Raw genomic sequence first — 22,805 nt, 5'->3', positions numbered from 1 at the left:
GTGAAAGGTTTCAGCCATTTGTCCATCTTGCAGGGAATGCTACATAGCCTGGAGGAAGCAATTGATGAACTTTATGACTGTGCTTGTGAAGGTTTCCTAATGCAAACGGTAGAGAGGCTTACCAGGAGTAATGTTGTACTTACACAGAAGACAAACAGAAGAACTGATATCAAATAGCATCACAAAAGTTGCAGCAACCACAGTATGAATGCGAGAGTGGACACTGAATTGAATACAACCCAGCATTGCACACTCGTTGGAGCCAAGGCAAATGCCGTCCTTGTTATATTGGGAGGAGTGTGGCCAGCAGGTTGAGTGAGCAGGCGACTATATTTATTAATGTACAAACAAGAAAGATAAAAGGCATTTCCTTTCATACTTTTCCTTAGTTATGCCACTTTGAGAAATCAGCAAGGCAGCGCTCAATCCAAACTAATTTACCAGGTCCACAAAGACATGTTTGTTTATGATACAGCCCTTAAAATTTGTGCTGGCTACTGCTGACAGAGTCCAGAAGTATACTTATCTTTAAAGTCCTGTTCAGTAATGTTAGAAACATCTCCGACACTTCACTCAGTCCTCCTGAGTAATGTAGAAATCCAGTAAAGTTTCATAAGAAAAGAATCCATTCATATGGTCCTGTTGCTATGGCGATTTAGTGCTCATTTATGTGAATTTTCTTAATGGGCCTTTGTTCATCTGAATTTCCTTTTAATTTCTTTCTCAGTTACCCTTAAGCACCCATCAGTGAAAATTCTGTTTCAAAGAGTCTCACGTTACTGAATTCCTGGAAGTTCGAGCTTGCTTTACCAGTAGGCAAACTAGTTCATACCCTGTATATAAAAGCCTGCCTGGGTTGGACAGACAAAGTGAGCCAGTGGATCTTCAGGGAATCTGAGCTAGTGGAAAAAATATGTAAAGGATAAGAGGGCTTTTTATTCTGTTTGGGGTTTTTGGGGGGTGTTTTAAAGATGGGGAAGAAGAGTGTAAAAATGTTGCTAGTCCGGTAGAGATCTGGTGCTTGCTCTTCTCCAGCAGCATCTGTGACAGGCAACCATTCAGATGCATCACTCTTAAGCAGACTGAGGAGGAGAAGCAGGTTCTGTGGCCCATTAAAGAACACCATTTTACTTGATGACTTAGAACTAGAGAGCCTACAATCAATATGCAACATTAAAATTGTATAAACAAACCTTAGTCAAGTGACTTGTCTGGCAAAAGAAAGATTATCCTGAATGCGAAGTGTCAGCAGAGGTATTCCAGCGATCACTAGCAGATTTTCATGTTTTCTTACTAACAGTATTGCAAAGCTGGAACAGTTACCATCCAGATGATGAGATGATGGTCTTGCACATCTTTCATATCTTCTTCTAACACAAACACTGAGGAAGAAAAGCAACTCTGTTTAGCTGTGGTGATGCTGTTTCTAGCCAAGGAGACCTTGGTGATATGACACAAAGACCGTTCGTTCAGCTTTCTGTGTAAAAGAGTTTCAATAGTAGAATATCAGAGTACCCTTTATGCCCCACTTCCTTTTGACCACCTGGTGAAATTAAGTCCTCTCGTTGGCTCTTTTCATGGTCTCTTGTTTATTCGTGCTCTCTTGGCTTTTGAGCTCTTTGATATGAACTATAGCTGTTAGCCTATGGTTCGTACATGGGAGCCTGTAGTAGGCTACCTCCAGAAATCTTTTGGCTTTGCCCATCCATGACAGTCAGAACTGTAAGCTAATTGCTCCTTTTTGACATGAGAAGTGTACTATGATTTTATCAGTATTTGCTGATTTTTTTTTTTTTTTCCTTTTCTTTTTTCAAACTTGGCAAGAACCGCAGAAGTAAATTTTCTAAGTGTGTCAGGGATGAATCCCTTAAGAGATCCTCTGGAGGATTCTGCTCTCATTTGCATCTCCTTACTAATAAACATGGAGCAAGTATTCTGCAAGTATTGACTGGGCTTCCAGGCCTAGGATGAAACCTAACATTGTCACCCAGAAATCCTCTAGCAACAATTGTGGCTTAATGTAAACATTAAAAATACTCATTTTATCTCCTCCTAGAATGCTGTGGCAAAGAATTTCCATCTCTGGCCTGGGAATTTGGCAGCAATCTAGTGTTTCTTTTTACTTGGAGTATTTTTCTTCTGTTACCTAAAAAGAGTAACAGAGGTTACTTTGTAATACAACATTGAGGTTAATTTTAGGACTACTTTTACTTTTACATCAGAGTATTTTTAGTATGTAGCACCACAGTGGGTTTCTGCTAATAAAAAAAGTATTAAAAGGACACAAACCCTTTCATGCTGGGATGTCGATGTTAGAAAAATGAATGCATTTTTCACTAACATGTTCTGGGATAATTATGGCTTGCACACTGGATTGCAGGAGGACTGCTAAATCATTATGTGAAATGTATGTCTGACCTGCTTTTATTTATTAAGTGTTTCAGTGAATCCTAACACTGTTCATAAACTTTAAGTAGGAGATGCCAACTTGCCATTTTTTATTTTTATTTTGGTGTCTGAAGGAAAACTAGGTGTGCATGGTTGGACCATACAATCATTCAGACCATTCCTCCCTTTGCTTTCCCCCTCATCCTGTTCTGACTCATCCAGGGGTTTTGTAAGTGTTAGACAGTTTTTATCTGGTTTCACAAAGGTTGCAAGCCCTGCGGCTGGTGTGAAGATGGGATCCTAGAAACACAGCATGCTAGTTGATTGATCGGCATGCACATACTGAACAACAAATTCTCATAAATTTTGGAATCATCCACAGCAAACATTCTCTTTCTCAGCTGACTGGTGGGTGTAGATGCTGGTGAGGAAGGAGGATCCTGGGAAGAGATGGGGAAGTAGTTATGGTTGGGGTGAGAGTAAGGGGTCATAAGGGATCTGAAAGTTGAAGTTGGGATAATTCTGTGTGAAGATAGATAGGATTCAAGCTGGTTTAAAAAAAAATAAAAAATTCTTCACCTGTGTTAAATGACTGACTTGTCTTTTAATGGAAGAACAAATGACAAAAGATAAAAAATATTAGCATTTTGTTTATAAACTAGATGAAAATTTTGGTTTTTTTCCTGCCTCCCTTGGGATTGTTTCCAGCAACACTGGGAGCAGATTCACTTCAAATTCAACTGTATAAGATGTTTCCTGTTTTAATTAAGAGGCATTGCTGGCCAATTGAAATTTTAAATTTGTGTTGCTGTGTTTCAGCTGGAAGGTCACAACGAGCCGGTGGTGCTGCAGGTATTTGTGGGTAATGACTCCGGTCGAGTGAAGCCACATGGGTTCTACCAGGCCTGCAGAGTTACTGGGAGAAATACTACTCCCTGTAAAGAAGTGGATATAGAGGGGACTACTGTTATTGAGGTCGGACTGGACCCAAGCAACAATATGACACTTGCGTGAGTAGCTTTTTTTTTTATAATATATTTTCATTTATTAGCTTGTTTTCAGAAACTGATTTGCCTTTTTCAATTGAATTGATTAGTAGTTAAAAGTCCAAACATCTTGGCACACACCAGGCACTTAGTGAAGCTACGTGTATAAGAAAAACTTTTAAATCACGTTCTCAGTTTGTTTATTATACTTAATGCTTAATCAGGTCTTCCTTAAACTTTATCAATTAACTTTGTTACATTAGTTTCATGTTCTGTTTGATCAATAATGTGCATATTCAAGCATTACATGAACTATAAACTGGTGACTGGTTCTGCTGGTTGTCTTGTCTTTTAACAAGTACAGAATTGCTAATCAGAAGAGGGAAGGAGAATATTGGGACCTTCAGATCCCTTTGGGCCCAAAAGGCTGGGAGTTGATTATGAGGCTAAACTCTGGCTTTTCTCCTCTCTTGTTTTGCTGGTTCCATTTCTGTCATTTCCACCAGATAGTCCTTTGTCACGGAAGCTTCCTGCTTTGCTGTCTTTACAGAGCTTGTCTGGTCAAGTATAGGCAATGTTTTGGATACAGTTTACAGACGCATGTCAGCAGTGCACAGCTGCTGCTGAGAAGGGATGTGCTCTGATGGCAGTCATTAACTGCAGTAGATTTCTGAGCAAGTGGCCTCATCTGCCTATGTGGTTTGGATCTCACAAGAAACTTTAGATATAAGTGATTCCCTAAAAAGCTTTTCGTGTGTATGTTAATATATAGAAAGGGAATTGATCCTCTTTCAATGTATTCTTTTCAGTAGAAGGTCTTTTTTTTTTTTTTTTTAATAGGTAGGTGGTTAAAAGCTGCCACTCTACTTAGAAGCTTGTCTTGTTTCAAGAGAAGAAACATTTCTTCAACTTAAAGTGTCTACTTCTCAAGCAGGATAATGCAGTTTGCTAATAGACTGAATCACTTTGATTTTTTTAATATAAAATATATTCCCATGCTGAGTTTGGAAACTGCCTCTTGGAGAGTAATTTTATAATTGTCCTCAAGTGTTGATGTAAAACCATATAAGTATAGAGATACCAGAAAGATGAATTTGGAATTATCTAGGAAGAAAAGTTTTGCCTAGGCTGTTTTCTCAAAAGGTATCTTGATGTCTCAAAAGAAATCTTCCTAGTATTTCAGTGATACTGTAGCACCTCTCTATTGATGGTAATGCCAGTTCTGAATCACGGTCTCCTCTCTGCTCCCTAGCTGTTGCTTACTGGCCCTCATGCAGCACAAAAATTTGTTCTACTCAGATATCAGATGGTCCCTGTGCTTTTTAGATGTAGGGCCTAAGATCCTGGTAAAATTATAATATCCTACTTCTTAACACATCAGGCTGTGTTTGGTTTTTTTGTTTGTTTGTTTTTTGAGTTTTTGTTTTGTTTTTGTTTGTTTTTTGCTTGAAATTATTTTGCATCTAGCATGTCTTTCTGAAAGTTAGCACTGCATCTCTCTCTCACCCTGGCCCTGTATACATTTCCCGTAGGACCACAGTTATGGTATGACGTATCTATCACTTCCAAGTTCCACTGAGCATAAAAAATAATATGACTACAGTAAGTTTTCTTCTACTACTGCTTTAAGTGAATGCAGAATATTTTGTAGTGATAATCCTACAAACCCAGATCTAGCCCTAGGAATGGAAGAATGAAGATCTGTGATTATAAATTGAATGCTTACCAGAATTACTTTGTTACGTTGCATTTTCTGTTTTATTCATACTACTTTCATATTCCTTCCTCCCATGATTCATCATCCAAATTATGCAGGGTTGAATTGAAAACCGGACTATATAATGAGAAAGGTCATATAGAGATTTCATGTAAATAATAAAAAAAAAATTTAATACTATTTCAGTAATTACTTCAAGAGTTTTGACTTTGTGGCTTATGTAACTAGTCAAAAGATTGTGAAAGATGCTGAACGTATTAAACTATTAAACTGTCAACTATTTTGTGTTGTTAGGGTTGATTGCGTGGGAATACTGAAGCTGAGAAATGCTGATGTTGAAGCTAGGATAGGGATTGCTGGTTCCAAGAAAAAAAGCACACGTGCTAGGCTGGTATTTCGTGTTAACATCACTCGTAAAGATGGCTCAACTTTGACTCTTCAGACACCTTCTTCCCCAATTTTGTGCAGTAAGTATCAAAATAAAAGGTTGTTATCAGAGGACTCTGGATTTTAGTCTGATTGCCGTAAAATGCCTTGGGGGAAAAAAACAACCCAGTGTTAATCTGTGATTATTTCAGAATTTCTATGGTTAAGATCACATGGATTGATTTTTATTTCGGGTGGGGTGCTAGTTAAATGACTGACCAGTAGTTAAAAGTAGTTATACATTTCCTGACCTTTTATTAAACGAATTTTTGCCTTTTAGAAGGTCACAATTTTTGCCATGATTGCTTTGAACTTAAATGACCTTTTTGATACAGGTTTTAATCTCTTCTGTATTGTCATGTTTATCTGTCAGCTTTCAGTGACAGAAAGAACTTCTAAAAGTTAGTAAGCATGGTGCTTTACAGTTGTGGTAGTTTGTTGGGCCAGAGGCTGAATCTATTCTGGTTCAGTGCAAGAATGAAGCATTTTGTAGCTATTTATTAAATGCTCTGTTTAGCACTGAGCACAGATGGCTGCATTCACTGGTTAGGTTACACTGAACAACAGGGAAAATGAAATCAGAGGAGGCTGCAGTACATCAGGGGCTGCCTGTGCCTATAGAGTCAGTAGTGACTTCCAGTTACGGGGAATTCTGCTCATCTGTCAAAGAGAAAAGATCGGGAAATGTGTTTAATACAGCTGTTGATGGGATTACTGATACTGACGAACAAGAAGATAGGAGAGCTTTTTCTCCATGCGTGGAAAATAGTATGATAATGCAAGCTCCTGGGTGCTTGTGTTGTGCTCTTTCCATTGTATAAAAATTACTGGGGTTTGGGGTTTGGTGTGTCCCGTCCCCCCGTCCCCCCCCCCCCAAACTGTCAGTACCTATTGTGTCAGGGCTCCTATTCAACTCATCAGAACCTGCAGCTTTGTTGCCTGCGAAAGAACAGATTGGAAGGGGAGATAATTCGAAACATGTGAGTTTCCACATCAGATACCACCATGCCATTCCAGTGCTGCAGGCAACAGGCGATTTGGCAGATGTGGCATGTAGCCCGTCTCTCCTTCCAGTATTCTGCTCTCACATAGAATCCCTCTGCAAGATTTAGAGAGAGCGGGAACCCTGCAGAAACCCTGAAAAGGCTGATAACCAAAGACGTGTCACTGTTGATGCAGGGAAGGACTCTCCTCTCTTCAGCGATGTTCTATGCTTTAGGCAATAGCTTGACATTTGGGGTGCTCTTCCACAAAGGTCAGCTTGAGGTGTTCCCGTCCCTCTTTTCCCTTCTCCTGCCACTTTTTGCTAAATCTTTCTTTTTCCAGTGTTTTTTAAACTGGTGAAGTTCTCAGATTTATTGCATTTATGTTGTTGGAAAATGCATAAATACATCTGCTAGAAATATGGTTGTCTCTGTAGCTCCATTCTAGTCAGTATAGCATTGTAGTATCTGATATTAATTTTCAGATTTAAGAAAACAACATTTTCTGTAGAATCTCTGAAAGCTATTTCTGTATACATTTTGTTTGTATCATTAACTTACTGGTTAAAGATAAAATTATTTAAATCGGAGCAGAAATGGGAATGGAAATCATCTGGTGTTTTCTTAAACACATAACAATCCAAAACTTGCTACTCTAAGTAGAAGCTGAGAGTCTGAGTTGTTTGAGAGACCCATTTTAAAATAGGCTATTTAGCTAAAAAAAAGCTGTATTTGATGCACTTCCTGCTTAGCTTTTTGGTAAGGCCATTCCAGTATTGGTTTATGAGGGTCCCTTGTAGTCTTCATTCTGTTTGTTGAATGTATCCATTTATACCTGTAACATTAGTAGCTATGTTTTGAGACCTGGGCAGGGAGTAAAAAGCAGAATATATGAGAGTGATGGGGACATTAGAAAAAGGAAGGGACATTAGAGCAAAGGAAGGAAGAAAGAAGGAAATAAAAGTTATCCTTACATAAATAAAGTTCTAAAAAAAAAATACAGTAAGGAGTAAATTGGTTTAGTTTTTAGCAAGGTGGGTTTTGGTCAGTTGATAAGAAAATCTTCCTAATTGTGTAAGCTGCTAAGAGATTGCCCAGGAATTTTACAGCATCTCCATTGCTGGAAGTCTAAAACAAAGAAACAAAATGCTCTGGTTAGACTTGTATCTTTGAGGAATGATGTGGGTAAAACTGATCATGATGTGAAGGTTCAGAGAATTCCTGAGGCTCTTTCCAGGCTTGCATTCCAGGATTCTGTGGTTCTGCTGTCTTAACTTACTCTGCAGTTATGGTGACTGTCAGTAGACCTTAAACAACTGAATAGCACTGGTACACATATGCTGGCTGATCAATATGGCATAAAATTTTGTTGTTGTTTAAGTTATTTATGTAAATCATCTTCTCCAGCACATTACATCTGGTTTGTTTGCTGCATACATCTTATTACAGATGTATACTGTACCTTCTCATAATGTTTAAATTTTCACTCATCAGAGCCTGTTTATGTTGTGTTTTATAACTAATATTGCTGTCAAAGTTGCAATAATGTTCCGGAAGCTATAGGAAAGACATTAAGTAGGTGCAGGCTCTTTATTTAAGGCCTATGTTTTAAATAGGCTTTGTTAACTTGCTAGCAAACCTAAATCCAGTTACTCTTTTCAGAAGTTCAAGTGCCTTGAGCATATTTAGTAGTTGCGTAATGGTTGCCTAGGAACCTGCTGCAACAGTTGTAGAAAAATCCTTTCTGAAAGGTCATTAAATAATTTGGAGTGTTACAATATGTATGATGTTCTATGTCGTAAGCCCAGAGAATACTGTTATTAAACACTAAAATTGGGCCACATAAATACAAAGCACAAGTACAAGCTTATGCCACTAGGATTTTATGGTGATTACAAAAGGTGGTTGAGAAACCTGTATTAGAAACTGAAATTATTTTATAACATATTAAATGTGGCAGACTCAAAATACATTATTTTAAAATGTATGTCTATTTAAATTGTCTTTGGTGCTCATTTTCATTTAACACACATGGTCTTACTTGATTTATGCTTTAAGAAGCATAGAAGTAGTTTGCAGCAAAGACAATTTGTAATATGTGTTATATAAATCATCATCTGAATCACTAGCTGAGAGGCAGAGGTTTCCAGGGATGTGTATCTGTAAGCCGCATTCTCTTTGCTAGTTTATAGGATATAAATTGCTATAATCCCCAACTACAGAGGTGTGACTTTTGCAAGGATTTGTATTAGCTGAAGTATATAGGTCTAGAAAGTCATAGAATCAGAATGGTTTGGGTTGGAGGGGACGTTAAAGATCATCTAATTCCAACCCCCCTGGTATGGGCAGGGATACCTTCCACTAGACCAGGTTACTCAAAGCCCTGGGTTAGTTCTCCCACAAGCCAGAAAGCTATGTCATTTAAAAAAAAAAAAATCTATAAAAAACAGGTAATCTGGGAATTACTGCTTCTATCCTTTTGTATAGCAGAACAAAATAAGCTTCATTAGAAAAATGTTTTTATGAGCTTAAGGGTAAAATTCAAGGTGTGCTTCAGCTGCATCTAAGGGCTGATGCATTTGTCTATCGCACTCTGTGCCAGGAAATTGCAGAACTAAATTTTCTTCTCTTTTTGAACACTTTGCTTTAGCTCAAACACTGAAAGTTTCATTTTAAAGATTAAATAAATGCAGGAGAAAAGGGGAAAGATTATTTATGGATCATTTACTAAATGTGATTTTTATGAGGTCATTACATTTAGTGAGGAAATAACAGAAACAGTTATCTTCTGAAAAGTTTGTAATGAATGATACAGTAAAGGAAGAAGCTCAGGAATTAATTTGTTCTTTCCTTTATAATCCTGTCAGTAAAAGCTTTTTATTTTGGTTGTTGATATTTTCTTGATTTCAAACTATGTGTTTTTTCAATTTCAGCTCAACCAGCAGGAGTTCCAGAGATCCTAAAGAAAAGTCTGCACAGTTGTTCAGTGAAGGGTGAAGAGGAAGTTTTTCTGATTGGCAAGAACTTTCTAAAGGGAACAAAAGTGATTTTCCAAGAGAATGTTTCTGGTTAGTGTGAAAGCAATAAAGGCTTGGGTGCTGAAGAGAGCATGATATTTGGGTTTACATTGGTTGATAAAGTTTAGTTCTAGAGAGCAAACTGAGAAGCAGGATCAAAGGCACTAAAATAAATTGCTTTATATTGATGTGCAATAAATGATGCCTTTTAACTTTCATTTAGATGAGAATTCTTGGAAGGCAGAAGCTGAAATAGACATGGAATTATTTCATCAGGTACTTTTGTATTATTTGTTATTATTATTTGTTGTTATATTCTAATAAATAAAAAAAGACTGAATCTGTCTCCAAAGAAAAATCGAATAATCCTTTACCTCTTCCTAGGCATTTCTAGAAATAATATTACTTTTCTTCAAATAAGTTCTTTAGTGAGTCTGGTTGAATATCAGATAGGACAAGGAGTAATGGCTTTAAACTTAAAGAGGGTAGATTTAGATTAGACGTAAGGAAGAAGTTCTTCACTGTGAAGGTGGTGAGGCACAGGAACAGTTGGCCCAGAGAAGTTGTGTATGCCTGTTGTGGTTTAACCCCAGCCAGCAACTAAGCATCATGCAGCTGCTCACTCGGTTTCCCCCCACCCAGTGGGATGGGGGGAGAGAATCAGAAGGAAAAAGGTAAAACTCGTGGGTTGAGATAAGAACAGTTTAATAGAACAGAAAGGAAGAAACTAATAATGATAATAACAACAATAATAAAATGACAATAATAATAAAAGGATTGGAATATACAAAACAAGTGATGCACAATGCAATTGCTCACCACTCGCTGACCAATGCCCAGTTAGTTCCTGAGCAGTGATCCTGCCCCCCTCTGCCCCCAGCCAACTCCCCCCCAGTTTCTCTACTGGGCCTGATGTCACCTGGTATGGAATACCCCTGAGCCCAGTTTGGGTCAGCTGTCCCGGCTATGTCCCCACCAACTTCTTGTGCCACTCCAGCCTTCTTGCTGGCTGGGCATGAGAAGCTGAAAAATCCTTGACTTGGTATAAACACTACTTAGCAACAAGTGAAAACATCAGTGTGTTATCAACATTCTTCTCATACTGAATCCAAGACATAACACTATACCAGCTGCTGGAAAAAAATTAACTCTATCCCAGCCGAAACCAGGACAGTGCCCCATCCCTGGAAATGTTCAAGGCCAGGTTGGATGGGGCTTTGAGCAACCTGGTCTAGTGCAAGGTGTCCCTGCCCATGGCAGGGGAGTTGGAACTAGGTGGTCTTTAAGGTCCCTTCCAACGTAAACCATTCTGTGATTCTACGAACGATCATTGTTTGGGGTTTACACAAGTATAATTGTTCCATTTTTAATGGAGAACTTAGATACCACAGTAGGAGTGTAGTATATGAACTTGGTGAGTAAGTCTTCGCCCTTACATACAGTGTAATTAAAAGGCCTAGTATGATTTTTCCAGTAGCTTTCCTAAGGACACATTAGATTACTACTGAGTGGAAATAGATTGTGTGTATGCCATAGTCTTTATACCTGGCTGAATTTCTGTTCCACTCTGAAATGTTTTACAAAATATTTGTTTGTTCTTTTTGATGCAACTAAGTGTCTTTATGGACTATTTGACTGAAATTAGAGAAATTATTAGATGTAAGTGATGTCTGACAAATATCGTCTTGCTCCCACCTCTGAAGGCTGTGTTCCATGCATGCACTGGTAGAAGTGATTTCTCACTTCTAGTGGGATAGAGAGGTAGTTGGGGAATAAACAGACCACTCATCACTATTACTGTTGATGAATGATTGAAGTCCTATTTCTTGATGTCTGCTCAGTGTTAAATCTGCTTAAGTGTAACATGAAACTGCATCCTCCATCTGTTCACACTGAATACAAAGACCTGATTCAGCAGAACAGTGAAGTGTCTGAGTCCAGCAGAATTTGATGGCAAACTGATTGCAATTCAGTAAGGCATGTTAGGCATAAGCTTATATTTAAAGTACTGGACTTTATATGTCTTTCCTTTCTGCACCTTCCATTTGAGCTGTAAGTTGCCAATGAGCATCATATAGGCAGATTATTCAAATCTCTCTTCTACCACAAGTTAGTTATCAGTTTACTTCACAAAGTGTAACTTGATCACATTTCCCCCAATGTCTTTATTTCTTGTGGTGTTTTATCAGTCTGTTTCTTTGTTTTGGTGGATGTAAATAAAATTAAGGTCAATAGTAATGAAGTAAGGTTTCTAATGTGATTTTAAAAATTGTTTTTGTATTGCAGAATCACCTTATTGTGAAAGTGCCACCATATCATGACCAGCAAATAACCTCAGCTGTTTCTGTGGGAATATATGTGGTGACCAATGCTGGAAGATCACACGATGTGCAACCATTTACGTACACTCCAGATACATGTATGTAAAATAGAAGACTGGGGGAAGGAATGGACAGTTTTACCTGCTAAACATCTCATTTCTGATTTCTTAGTATTTAGCCAAACAACAGAAATTTGAAGTAACATGGATCTTTTTAAAGTCCTCTTGCTGGCAAGGTTTGCTATGTTAAATAATAAAATCTAAAGGCTTGGCATTTCTCATTTACGTGACAAGTAGTTCAAATTTCAGCTGCATGGAGACAGCTGTTCTTACAAAGTAGCATCCATTTCTAGTATAAGGTTCAGAATGAAGCCGAGCAGGAAAAAAACTAGACATACTAAATAGAGTGCACTAAATATAACCAAAAATAGCACCAAGCTTTATCCTAAGGAATGTTGACATTTAACCACATTGTGTATTTTTATTTATTCATATTACAATACACAGTACAATTGCTGACTGGCTCACATTTTTGGAAGTGAAAATGGTATTTTGGGCACTGTGATCATTGGTGCATTCACAACCACAAACAGAAAGCTTATGTACAACTCAGAAAGTTTCTCTGGGTTTCAAAGAACCTTAATTTCTTTAAGGTATAAGTAACTGTTTTGGTCCCGTCCCCCCCCGCCTTTTTTTTTTCTTGTTTGTTGTTTTAACATAAGGAAGTTTTCAGTGTGTTTTGTCTCAACAGCTGGTACTCTGAATGTTAATGTGAAGAAGGAAATCTCCAGCCCAGCCCAACATTGTTCTTTTGAAGAGGCTATAAAAGGTACTAAATTGATTCTTATCATTGTTGTTAATAATTTAACTATAAATTCCTACCCAAATTTGGAGGAATGAATCAGACGTCCTGTGAAGATAAGTCTGTGCTTATAAAATCTGGCCATATTCTTACAGCAAGGTTTTTTTTCTGATTCTGAATATGTTACTTTATAACAGTATATTTTAACATGAGCTACTATAGAACGAAGAATTTGAAAAAAAAATATTAAAAAAAATTTCTGTTTTTCATGTGTCAGGCCCTGCAGTCTAATCTTTATTTAATATGCTTGCAAGTGAAGAAGAAAAAAGGAAGAAGCCTAAGATGGCAGTTAATACAAAGGATATAGAAACCGTGTAGTGTTAATTTAAGAAAAAAAACACACATAAAGGTAGTGGTGGGGAAGAACTGAGTACTGAAAAACACAAACATTCCAACTTGGTATTTTTCGGAAGCTGTCCAGTGGTTTTATAAGACTGCTTTCAGTGGGTCTAGTTAAGAATGCTAATTCTGGCAATTTCAACTTAATTCCCTCAGTGATTTTTTTTTTTTTCCCCTGACCATTCTGTCCATGCGAAGTTTGTTGTTTTGTTCCAAGGGAGCAAGTTTTAGGTTTGCCTGGTTTTTAAGTGTGAAGTGAATTGATCCTTCTGATATTGAAGTAAAGTAGAGGAAGGAAATGTTTCTTAGTTGATTGTTGAAACTATGGTAGTGTACAAAGGTTAATGGAAATTTCCATAGCCTGCTCTGATGAAAGCAGGTTGAAAGGTAAGCAAATTAACAATGTGATCACAAGTTTGATAGGAATCCATAGCTTCAGGTTAAAATCATGAAGCTCATGTTTGAAGTTAATAGCTTGGTCTTGGCAGGGGATATATTTACAAGCTGACTTTACAACTTGTTAGGGATGATAATACAAGGTATGATGAGTTTAAACCTGCAGAGAATATTTGGGGGAGAAATATGCAAAAGTATTTAGGGCAGTGAAACAAGCTGATAAAAGGACTGGTAAGACTTCTAGTAGCAAGATTAAAAAGATGAGTAAGATAATAACTAATGTATTGGGGCAAGCCTGACATCCATCTAATTGAGTATGGAGGCTTAACCAAAGGAAGATACCAACTGCTTCAGGAGAACATCTGCTGTTCATAAGAACGCAATGTGCTATTTCTGTTGCTTCATCTCCTCCATGTAATTTATGCAATAAATCTTAATTTACTTTCTTGTGTGGGTTTTCTGCTAGCCAGCTCTTTTTTGATGGTTCATTCCTGTACCTATTATACTCTAGGCTGATCATGAACCAGAGGTCAGACAATTTTGTCTGCTTAATGTACTTTGTCTCTGCATATGTGCCAGCCCATCCTTACTCAGTGTTCTGAAATGATAAAGACCAGGTGGGGATCCAGCAGGATGCTACTTCCTTTCTGTTTCCTTTCACTGGGAGCAAAATCCTAGAATTCATAATTTCTTAAGTGGCATCATTTCCAGCAGCCCTGGCCAAATGGAATGAACTGTTGCTGCCAGGGATGTGTACAGTTAGGTATTGAGCTACAAGGCCTTTTTCTTCCTATCGCAGGCAATTTTAATCTTTGTCTCAGGTATCTGTGAATATTCCTTAAAATAATTTCTCTGACAACATCAGTGTATATAAAGAAACCAAAACGTGGCTTCCCAATGCCATTACAGATTCCTAGCTCTAACATTTTAAGAGACCGCAGATTTGACAGACTTAAATGACAAGTTACATTTCAAGACAACAAATGTATAATTTAAGCTGTTCTGTAAAACTTGAGGAAGATGGAGGGGTATGGACAACCATGTAGTTCAGGTCTTTGCCTTCTAACACTGAAGTAGTGCTGGAGCCTTGTTTTTAAGTGGTTAGTGATAGTTTCAGTTTCCATCTTTGGCAGAAAAGGGAAAGAGGGTGTGTATGCCTTGATAAGATGGTAACTATTCAGAAGTTCTAAACTAAGTGTATTACAAAAACATAGTAAAGCACCAAAACAACAGTGTTTCTCTGCTTTTGAAACTTCTTTTTCATTATTAATCTCGCTTCTTTTTTTCATTCTTCCAACCAAATATGTTACTGTGAACAAACATACCATTGCTAGAATCTAATCTGGATACAATTAGGATTTTTTTTAATTACTTACATAATTTTTAAAAATTGTTTCTGATGAACACAACATGATTAAGCACATAGAAGAGAAAAGCTTGTAAATTGTGACTATGGTGTAGAAAAACACTGACTGCTGTCTTTAAATACACTGTATGACTAGCTGTCCTGGAGTAGATGTATTTTAGAATAGTCTCACTCAATTTGCATTCCCTGCCAGCAGCACAGCCTAACGTGTCTGGTCATGGGGCTTGTATTTCTGGAGGCACCCCAAACCTGTGAGTTAACAGAAGGAAGGAAAGAGCTTATTTGGCGGTTGGTATATTGACAACTGTTGCCATACTGATGGCTGAGAATTTATTGCTGAAGACAGAAAACAACATTTCAGGAGACTGTCTTTGGTTTTACATAGAATAAACATACCGTACTGTTACTGAGGACATGGCATACTGTTGATGTAAATTTGTAGAAATTTTACTGCTATGTTATTGTAAGATTTAAATTTGTTAAAAACATGCGGATCGGTTGCTTTATGTTGAAGAGTAATTCTTTAATTTACTTATAAGTACTTAGGGAACTGTGGTTTTTACGGGCTTTCCCATTGGCTTTTTATGGGCTTTCCCATTGGTTTGTTTAAGCTCAATTTCAGCAGTATTTGAAATTAAGGAAGTTTATTTCATTTACAGCAAAGATCTCAGCTTATGTAATATTTTTTACGTGGATCAGGAAAAATTAAAACTAAAAAGATGCAATTCATTTTAAGAAGCTACCTTTCTACTTTAAAAAAAAAATAGGCACTGCAACGGCAAAATAAAAACTTGCTCTTGCTACAGATCTGGCATGCAGATTTATCAAGTTTTTGCTTGATTAGTCCTTTAACAGGATAAAAGTACAGTATGAATGCTTTGAGCACTCTGTTCACATGGTTATCTGAAAACAGATATTTTTTCAAAATTAAATAGAGAAGTTGTATAGTTAAAAGTGCAGTAAAATTTAAAATCTGATAATCTGTGGAAAGATGTCTTAAGCTTTTATGTTTGTAGTTTAAGCAGTTGGTGGATGGCTGTCCTGGTCTAGGAAGATAAGAAATGGAAGAAAAACAAAACTGTGGCATTGCTGTTGGTCTTAAAAATAACCTCTGAAAGTTTCAGGTTTTCTAGGATTATTTGAAGTATTGAAATGTTTGCAATGATCTCTCTGCATATTAGCATCTTATATGAGGATGGGAGTTCTTAATGGTAGGGCTGAAAAGTGAAACAGGAAGCAGGCCACCACTAGAAACCCACTCTTTGTATAGTGAACATTAACATTCCATTGCCCTCCTTTTATTTTTATTTGTGACTGCAGCAGTGAAAGCCACTGGTTGTAACCTAGAGAAGGTAAACATTCTTCCTAGTGCCTTGATAACTCCACTCATGCCAAGCAGTATGATTAAGAATGAAGATGTGGCTCCAATGGAAGTAAGTGCAGAAAAAAGATCTCCCCCTGTCTTCAAGGTAAGTTTGATTGTGATCTGCAGATAGTAGCTTTTAATAGTCATAGTTACATCTACCCATCAGTCCATGGTCTAATAGTGGAGAAGAGTAACACAAGGGAAAAAGTCATGTCTGATGTCGGTCTGGGCAAAACATATGATCACAGAGCATGATTAAAATAATAGATAATTTCCTTTGAAAGTAACTTATCTTCAAACAGATTGATTGGCTAGTGATACCATGATGAATTTTTTTATCTTGTGACACAGAACTAGTAAATTACTGTAAGAATATTTTTTCAATCACTTCCCAGTATTGTTTTCATTAAATTTTACCTTGACTCCTTCCCTGAAGTAGCATTTCCACTGCTAGTCATTTGCATACTTGTTTGATTATGTATGGAGAGATACGTAGCCATCAAACCTTATGTCTGATCTTCCCTGAACGTAGTGGATTGGTGGAGATTTTATAAGCATAACCTGAGTAAGCTTACGAATTGCTACATGTATTGCTCTTTTCAGGCTTCAAATGTGGTTGGACCAACTCAACAAACATTGGAAAACAGTATGTCTGGCATATCAACTTCTGCTTCCCATTTACCTTCTGAAAATGAAAACCAGCAACAAATACAGCCGAAGGTGTATAATCCAGAGACACTAACTACTATCCAAACGCAGGACATTTCCCAGCCTGGTAGCTTTTCAGCAGTTTCTACTCCGGGTCCGCTGCAGAACAGTGATGCATTATTGCAGCAAGCTGCACAGTTCCAAACAAGAGATTCCCAAACCAGGGAAGTCTTGCAATCAGATGGCACAGTAGTCACTTTGTCACAATTAACCGATGCATCACAACAACAACAGTCTACGCTCTCAGAACCAGCACAGGCATTGCAGCAACAGATTTCATCAAGTATTTTCTCATCAGCAAGTGGTGTGAGTCAGTTACAGAACACTATACAGCAACTGCAAGCTGGAAATTTTCCAACAAACACTGCCACTGGCAGCAATAGAAATGTTGACTTGGTGCAGCAGGTATTGGAAGCTCAACAGCAGTTATCTTCTGTTTTGTTTTCTGGTTCAGACAGCAGTGAGGATGTTCAAGATCAGCTAAATGCAGATATCTTTCAGCAAGTTAGCCAGATACAAAATAGCGTAAATCCTGGGATATTTTCCTCATCAGACACAACTGTCCATTCCAGACCAGAGAACCTTTTGCCTGGACGAGCTGAAAATGTTCATTCACAGCCTGAAAATGCATTGTCCAACCAACAGCAACAACAACAGCAGCAGCAGCAGCAGCAGGCAATGGAGACTTCTGCAGCAATGGTGATAGGAATCCAACAAAACATTTGCCAAGCTGCAACACAGATGCAGTCTGATTTGTTCTCTTCAACAACTTCAGGGAATGGAGCCCTCCAACAGTCACCTGTTTACCAGCAGGCTTCTCACATCATGAGTGGGTTATCAACAAGCGAAGACATGCAAATGCAGTGTGAATTATTCTCTTCATCTCCTGGTGTTTCTGGAAGTGAGACTACTCCTACTGCTCAGCAGCAGGTCTCCAACAATGGACCTACTATGTTTCAGGCATCAAATTCTGCAGATGGAGAAGAAGCTTCAGGACAGAGTAAACAGATGCAAAGTACTGTATTTCAGACCATGGTTCAAATGCAGCATAGTGGAGAAAGTCAATCTCAAGTTAATATCTTTTCATCTACCAAAAACATGATGACTGTTCAGGCAAGTGGAACTCAACAACAAGGAGGTGGTCTGTTCCAGCAAGGCGGAGAAATCATGTCTATTCAGTCGGGAAGCTTTATGCAGCAGTCTCCACATTCACAAGCTCAGCTTTTTCACACTCAGAATGCTATTGGTGATACTCAGAATATATCACAGGAAACACAAGGCTCTATTTTTCACAGTCCAAATTCCATTGTTCACAACCAGACCAGTACTAATTCCTCAGACCAACTGCAGCCTCCAATGTTCCACTCGCAGAACGCCATGGGTGTATTACAGAGCTCTTCAGTTCCTCAAGACCAGCAGTCTGCCAACATGTTCCTTTCCCAGAGTTCAATGAGCAACCCTGCAACTCAGGAAGAACAGATGTCATTCTTTACAAGCCCAAATTCCATCTCTCCTCTTCAGACAGCAACAAATACTGAACAGCAGACTTCTTTCCAACAGCAGACACAGATCTCTCATATCCAGAGTTCTATGCTTCCCCAAGAACAGCCCCAGACTCAGCCTGCTCAGCAAGGTTTGTTTCAGTCTCAAGTGTCATTAGGCTCCATCCAGTCCAGTTCAATTCCTCAGAACCAACAAGGAGCTATCTTCCAGCCTCAGCATTCAATAGTTGCTATTCAGAGTAGTCCTCCGTCTCAAGAGCAGCAGCAGCAACAACAGCAGAACATTATGTTCAGTAATCAAAATGCAATGAGTACAATTGCTTCTCAAAAGCAAAACATGATTTTCAATCCAAATCAAAACCCAGTTACCAACCAGGAGCAGCAAGGCCAGTCTATTTTTCATCCACAGACTAACATGGCATCAATGAACCAGGAGCAGCAGCCCATGCAATTCCAGAGTCAGACTACAGTGTCTTCTCTTCAGAATCCTGGATCCAACCAGGCTGAAACACAGCAGCCAGCCATCTTCCATAACTCGCCCCAGATTCAGTTGGTCCAAGGGTCACCAAGTTCTCAAGAGCAACAAGTCACCCTCTTCATCTCTTCAGCTTCCATGTCTGCCTTGCAGAATAGTATGAGCCAGCAAGAGCTGCAGCAGTCTCCTATGTACTCTTCTCAAAACAGCATGGCAGGAATGCAAGGAACTGCTTCTCCTCCACAGCAACAAGCTTCTTTATTTCACAACACAGCAGGAGGTGCTATCAACCAGCTGCAGAATTCTCCTGCTTCATCTCAGCAAACATCAGGAATATTCCTGTTTGGCATTCAAAACAGTAAGTGATAGATGCCCTATTCTGAGTTTACAATTTAGAAGAGCTACTCATTGGAGTCCACAAGACAATGTTTGTTCAATTCTAAGATATTAAAAAAAATAAATAATTCTGGAATAGGTAATGTAGCACTACAATTAAGAATATATATACTCATTGTGTTGCTCTGAATGTTGCTGATTGTGCATGAGAACTTAGCTTAAATAGTTCTTGGTTGTCTTACACTTAAGATAAACACGTGACAAAACCACCTTAGAATTGTGTGTATATCTATATAGAAATAAGTGTGTATATATATAATATTATTAACAACACACAAATAATATATAAAATACATGTATGCACACGTTAAAAGGAAAAAAAGGTTATTCCTGCTTAAGACAGCTCCAGTAATCTTTCTCTTGCTGCATTTGGTTTCCACAATTTATGCAGAGGCTTTCTCCACACTTTGTTGAAGAAAAGCAAAGATTTTGAAGCTGTGTAGTCCAGAAAAGTGTCTCCTGAAGTGCCTTTGAAACCCCTTTAACTTTATAAGCCTGCAGTTTTCCATATCTCATCTCTGAATCTAGCCTCTCTGACAAGTTCTTTGGGACGTAGATCCTTTCATCTGTCTGTAAAGAGCTGTAGATACCTGGGAAGCTCCAGAAGTAAGAGATGCAGATAATGATTGCAACAGCTTGTAAAAGATCTGGACGGGAAGCCATAGCTGTGTACTTGGTCTGTGCTTTGCTGTGTGGACTCTTTGACAGTCAGGCCATATACAGCCAAGCCTTTCCATGAAGCTGAAGATAATGCTAATGCTAGGAGGTGAGACACAATTTACAGATTTATAGAAGGAGCTAGTGGATACCTTGGCTGAACTTCGAAAGACACATCTGCAATTAAGACAGACAAAGGATAGGCATATTCAGTACTTCTCTTATGCTATGCATTTTGTTTTTCTTCTAGCTAAGTGTAGTCCTCTGGGATGTTAATAGCGTTTGGTCATAGTACAGAGGCCATCTATTCAATACGTACACCTTGAACCTCTGCTACCCTGAGGGATTGGTGAGCAAAGGTGGTCACGTGAACAAAAGCACGTGTAACTTTCTACACAGTTTATAGTCAATGTGGATATATGTAAAGAAGTTGGCTAATTCACTGCATGTACTAACCTAATTTAAATGGTCCTTTGTTCCTCACTTACTGCTTAACAGACTGTGGTCAGCTGCTAACTTCTGGACCAGCTACGTTGCCGGATGAGTTGATGGCTATAAGTCAGCCAGGTCAGCCACAGAGCGAAGGACAAGCAGCAGTGCCAACGCTTCTCTCCCAGCAGATATCTGAGACTTCTCCGCTACCTTCAGCTATGGCAACCAATCAGAATATTGAGAAAATAGATGATCTGCTTGTGTCATTGCAAAACCAGGGGAACAATATGGCTGGCTCATTTTAATTAGTCAAGTAAGTAATGTGTTTGGGTTTCTGGGTTCTTTGCTGCCATGCATACTTCTGTTCAGTAAGTCTTTACTTCAGAATGTATTACCGAGCTTTAATAGGTTAGCCAAAATACCGGTAATGCTGAATTAAGAATATAATACCAGTGTCTAGAATAAAGAGTTTTTAAAAACAGTTAGAGGTCAGAATTTGTATGAAACGGTTGGTTGAGACTGGGTCTTGTTGTTCAGTTGCTGTATGTTTTGTCATCTGCTGTTACGATATAGTACTTTGTTAGGAAGGAGAGTAGATCACTTGACAGCTTGGCAGATAAAAGCGTTACAAAATATGGCTGTAGTTAAAAACTTAAGGCTTACCGAGTAAATAACACCTCAATTCTGTACTATTCTGAAGTTGCCTCCTGGGTTACAATAATGTAATGTGAAAACAAGTTTCGGTAGAATATGGCAGTTATTGAGAGTGTGCTACGTGCTGAGTCTTTGTTAAAAATGAGCTGCAACGATCAGCTGTTACTAGGAAACATTCTGCTTTTAGAAGGTGCCTTTTTCAGAGAGGTGAAAGGCTTTGACTACAAATGAGTACCAAGAACCAGGACGACTCTGCAATGTAGTATTGTCCACAGTGTGTAACTTGGCTCTAGTTAATTGTGTTGCCGTCCTAAATCCCCCATAAGTTTCACTTAAGTGATACACTTCATTTTCTAATCTGAACTGTTTTGCATATGAAGTCATGAACTTTAAAAAAAAAAAAAAGTGGAAGGACAGTAATCTGCCTCTATGAAAGAGTGCTGCATTCTGATAGTCACTCATAGTTTCATGTCTGCTTGTGAGGAACACTTTCAAGATGAAGGAACTACATAGAAGTAAGAGAATTACTTTTGTTAGTTATGCCTAATTTTTTTTGCTTGCATGTTTTTTCCTGCAGAAATTCTGTGAAGAAAAAAGCGATGATTTTCCAGATCCTGTCAGACCTTCCGCCTCTGGATTAGGCCATGTGGAACTGATTGCTTCTGTCAAAAAGTGGCCCTCTTCTCTCAAGAGCACACACATGGCCAATTGCAGCGTCTAGCACCTAAGGCCGTGACCATAGTATTTGGGTTTTGTAGTGCCAATAATGCTGAAAAGCTATGCTTTGTTTTACTAGGGCATGGGATTGTACTGTTACCAGATTCCTGAACCTCATTAACAGTGGGGTGCTCTTTGAATTTAAAGCATATCTGGTCAGTTGTTATTGTTGTTAGAAGGTAATACACATTACCACGTTTACTTTTTTTCCTCCTCTTCCTTCTTGACATCCCCTCTTTTGACTAGAAAAGCTTGTGAAGCAGAAACATCAAATGCCTGTGACATGAGCCATGACTCATAACTGTCAGTAAGTGAAGGGATCGCATGTTTTACAGTTGAGTGGGAGAGCTAATACTGCGATTTGTTAATTGCAGTAGGTGGCAATGTAATGAGCAGAGAATTGCTTGCTGCTGTAGATAGCCAGAGGTGGGTGCTTCCCATCTGAGAATGTGATTAACGGTTTTCCATGTCTCTTACATGTAACTGTATATAGAGCAAGGGTTTGGTGGCTCTAACAAAATGAAGAAATGAAGGGGAACTTTCAGTTAAATTTTACTTTTAAAATCTTACCCTCTAAAATACCGTCAACTTGAAAAGAACTTTCTGCCTGGCTGAGGAAGGAACTCCTCTGTGTCTCTCACTCTGACTGTATGGGTTAGAACTCTGTAAAGCTGCATTAGCCATTCTCAAACCAGCCTTCTCCCTTTCATTCTCTTCATGGTTTTCCTTCTCTCTCCCTCAGTTTCATATTGCGTTTTTAAGAGAGACATAAATATCCTACTGGCTTTAAAGATCAGAAGCAGCTTTTAGGAATCCATGGCATTAAATTGCTTAGTCAGTAGAAGCTTTGACAAATAATCAAGGATTAAGGAGAGAGGAAGCAATTTCTCTACCACCTTCTAAATGCAGGAATCCCCTATAACCAGTCATTTTCCAGCTGTTACTGATGTAAATCTTCAGCTTAACTTTAGTCCAAGTAGGGGGCAAACTAGATCATTTTTAAACATTCTTGAAAATTTCACTTCATCCTGAGCTGTTGCATCTTTGTAGCATATTGAGCTCACTGCAGTTTTGAAGTGATTTTCTTTTTTCTACCAA

The 22,805-nt window shown here is 38.4% G+C and overlaps 1 protein-coding gene across 4 annotated transcripts in view; it reads left to right on the top strand.

Annotated features, from left to right (window-relative positions):
* Positions 1-22,093, top strand: part of NFAT5 (nuclear factor of activated T-cells 5, tonicity-responsive) — a 42,438-nt gene extending 20,345 nt beyond the window's left edge. For 3 of the 4 annotated variants that reach the window (XM_010579532.1, XM_010579534.1, XM_010579535.1), the window contains 10 exons: positions 3,208-3,398; positions 5,386-5,558; positions 9,434-9,568; positions 9,741-9,793; positions 11,804-11,936; positions 12,571-12,666; positions 16,121-16,269; positions 16,770-19,209; positions 20,403-20,649; positions 21,568-22,093. In XM_010579532.1, the coding sequence (XP_010577834.1) occupies positions 3,208-3,398; positions 5,386-5,558; positions 9,434-9,568; positions 9,741-9,793; positions 11,804-11,936; positions 12,571-12,666; positions 16,121-16,269; positions 16,770-19,209; positions 20,403-20,641 (3,609 nt within the window). In that variant the 3' untranslated portion in view covers positions 20,642-20,649; positions 21,568-22,093. The remainder of the gene's footprint in view (positions 1-3,207; positions 3,399-5,385; positions 5,559-9,433; positions 9,569-9,740; positions 9,794-11,803; positions 11,937-12,570; positions 12,667-16,120; positions 16,270-16,769; positions 19,210-20,402; positions 20,650-21,567) is intronic. The other variant, XM_010579533.1, reaches the window with a different exon arrangement.
* The last annotated feature ends 712 nt before the right edge of the window (positions 22,094-22,805 follow it).

The sequence above is a fragment of the Haliaeetus leucocephalus genome, unplaced genomic scaffold (assembly GCF_000737465.1).
Source record: "Haliaeetus leucocephalus isolate CR32 unplaced genomic scaffold, Haliaeetus_leucocephalus-4.0 Scaffold668, whole genome shotgun sequence".
Classification (NCBI taxonomy): Eukaryota; Metazoa; Chordata; class Aves; order Accipitriformes; family Accipitridae; genus Haliaeetus; species Haliaeetus leucocephalus.
Note: the sequence above shows the minus strand (reverse complement) of the source record. Positions and strands in the feature narration are given on the sequence as shown.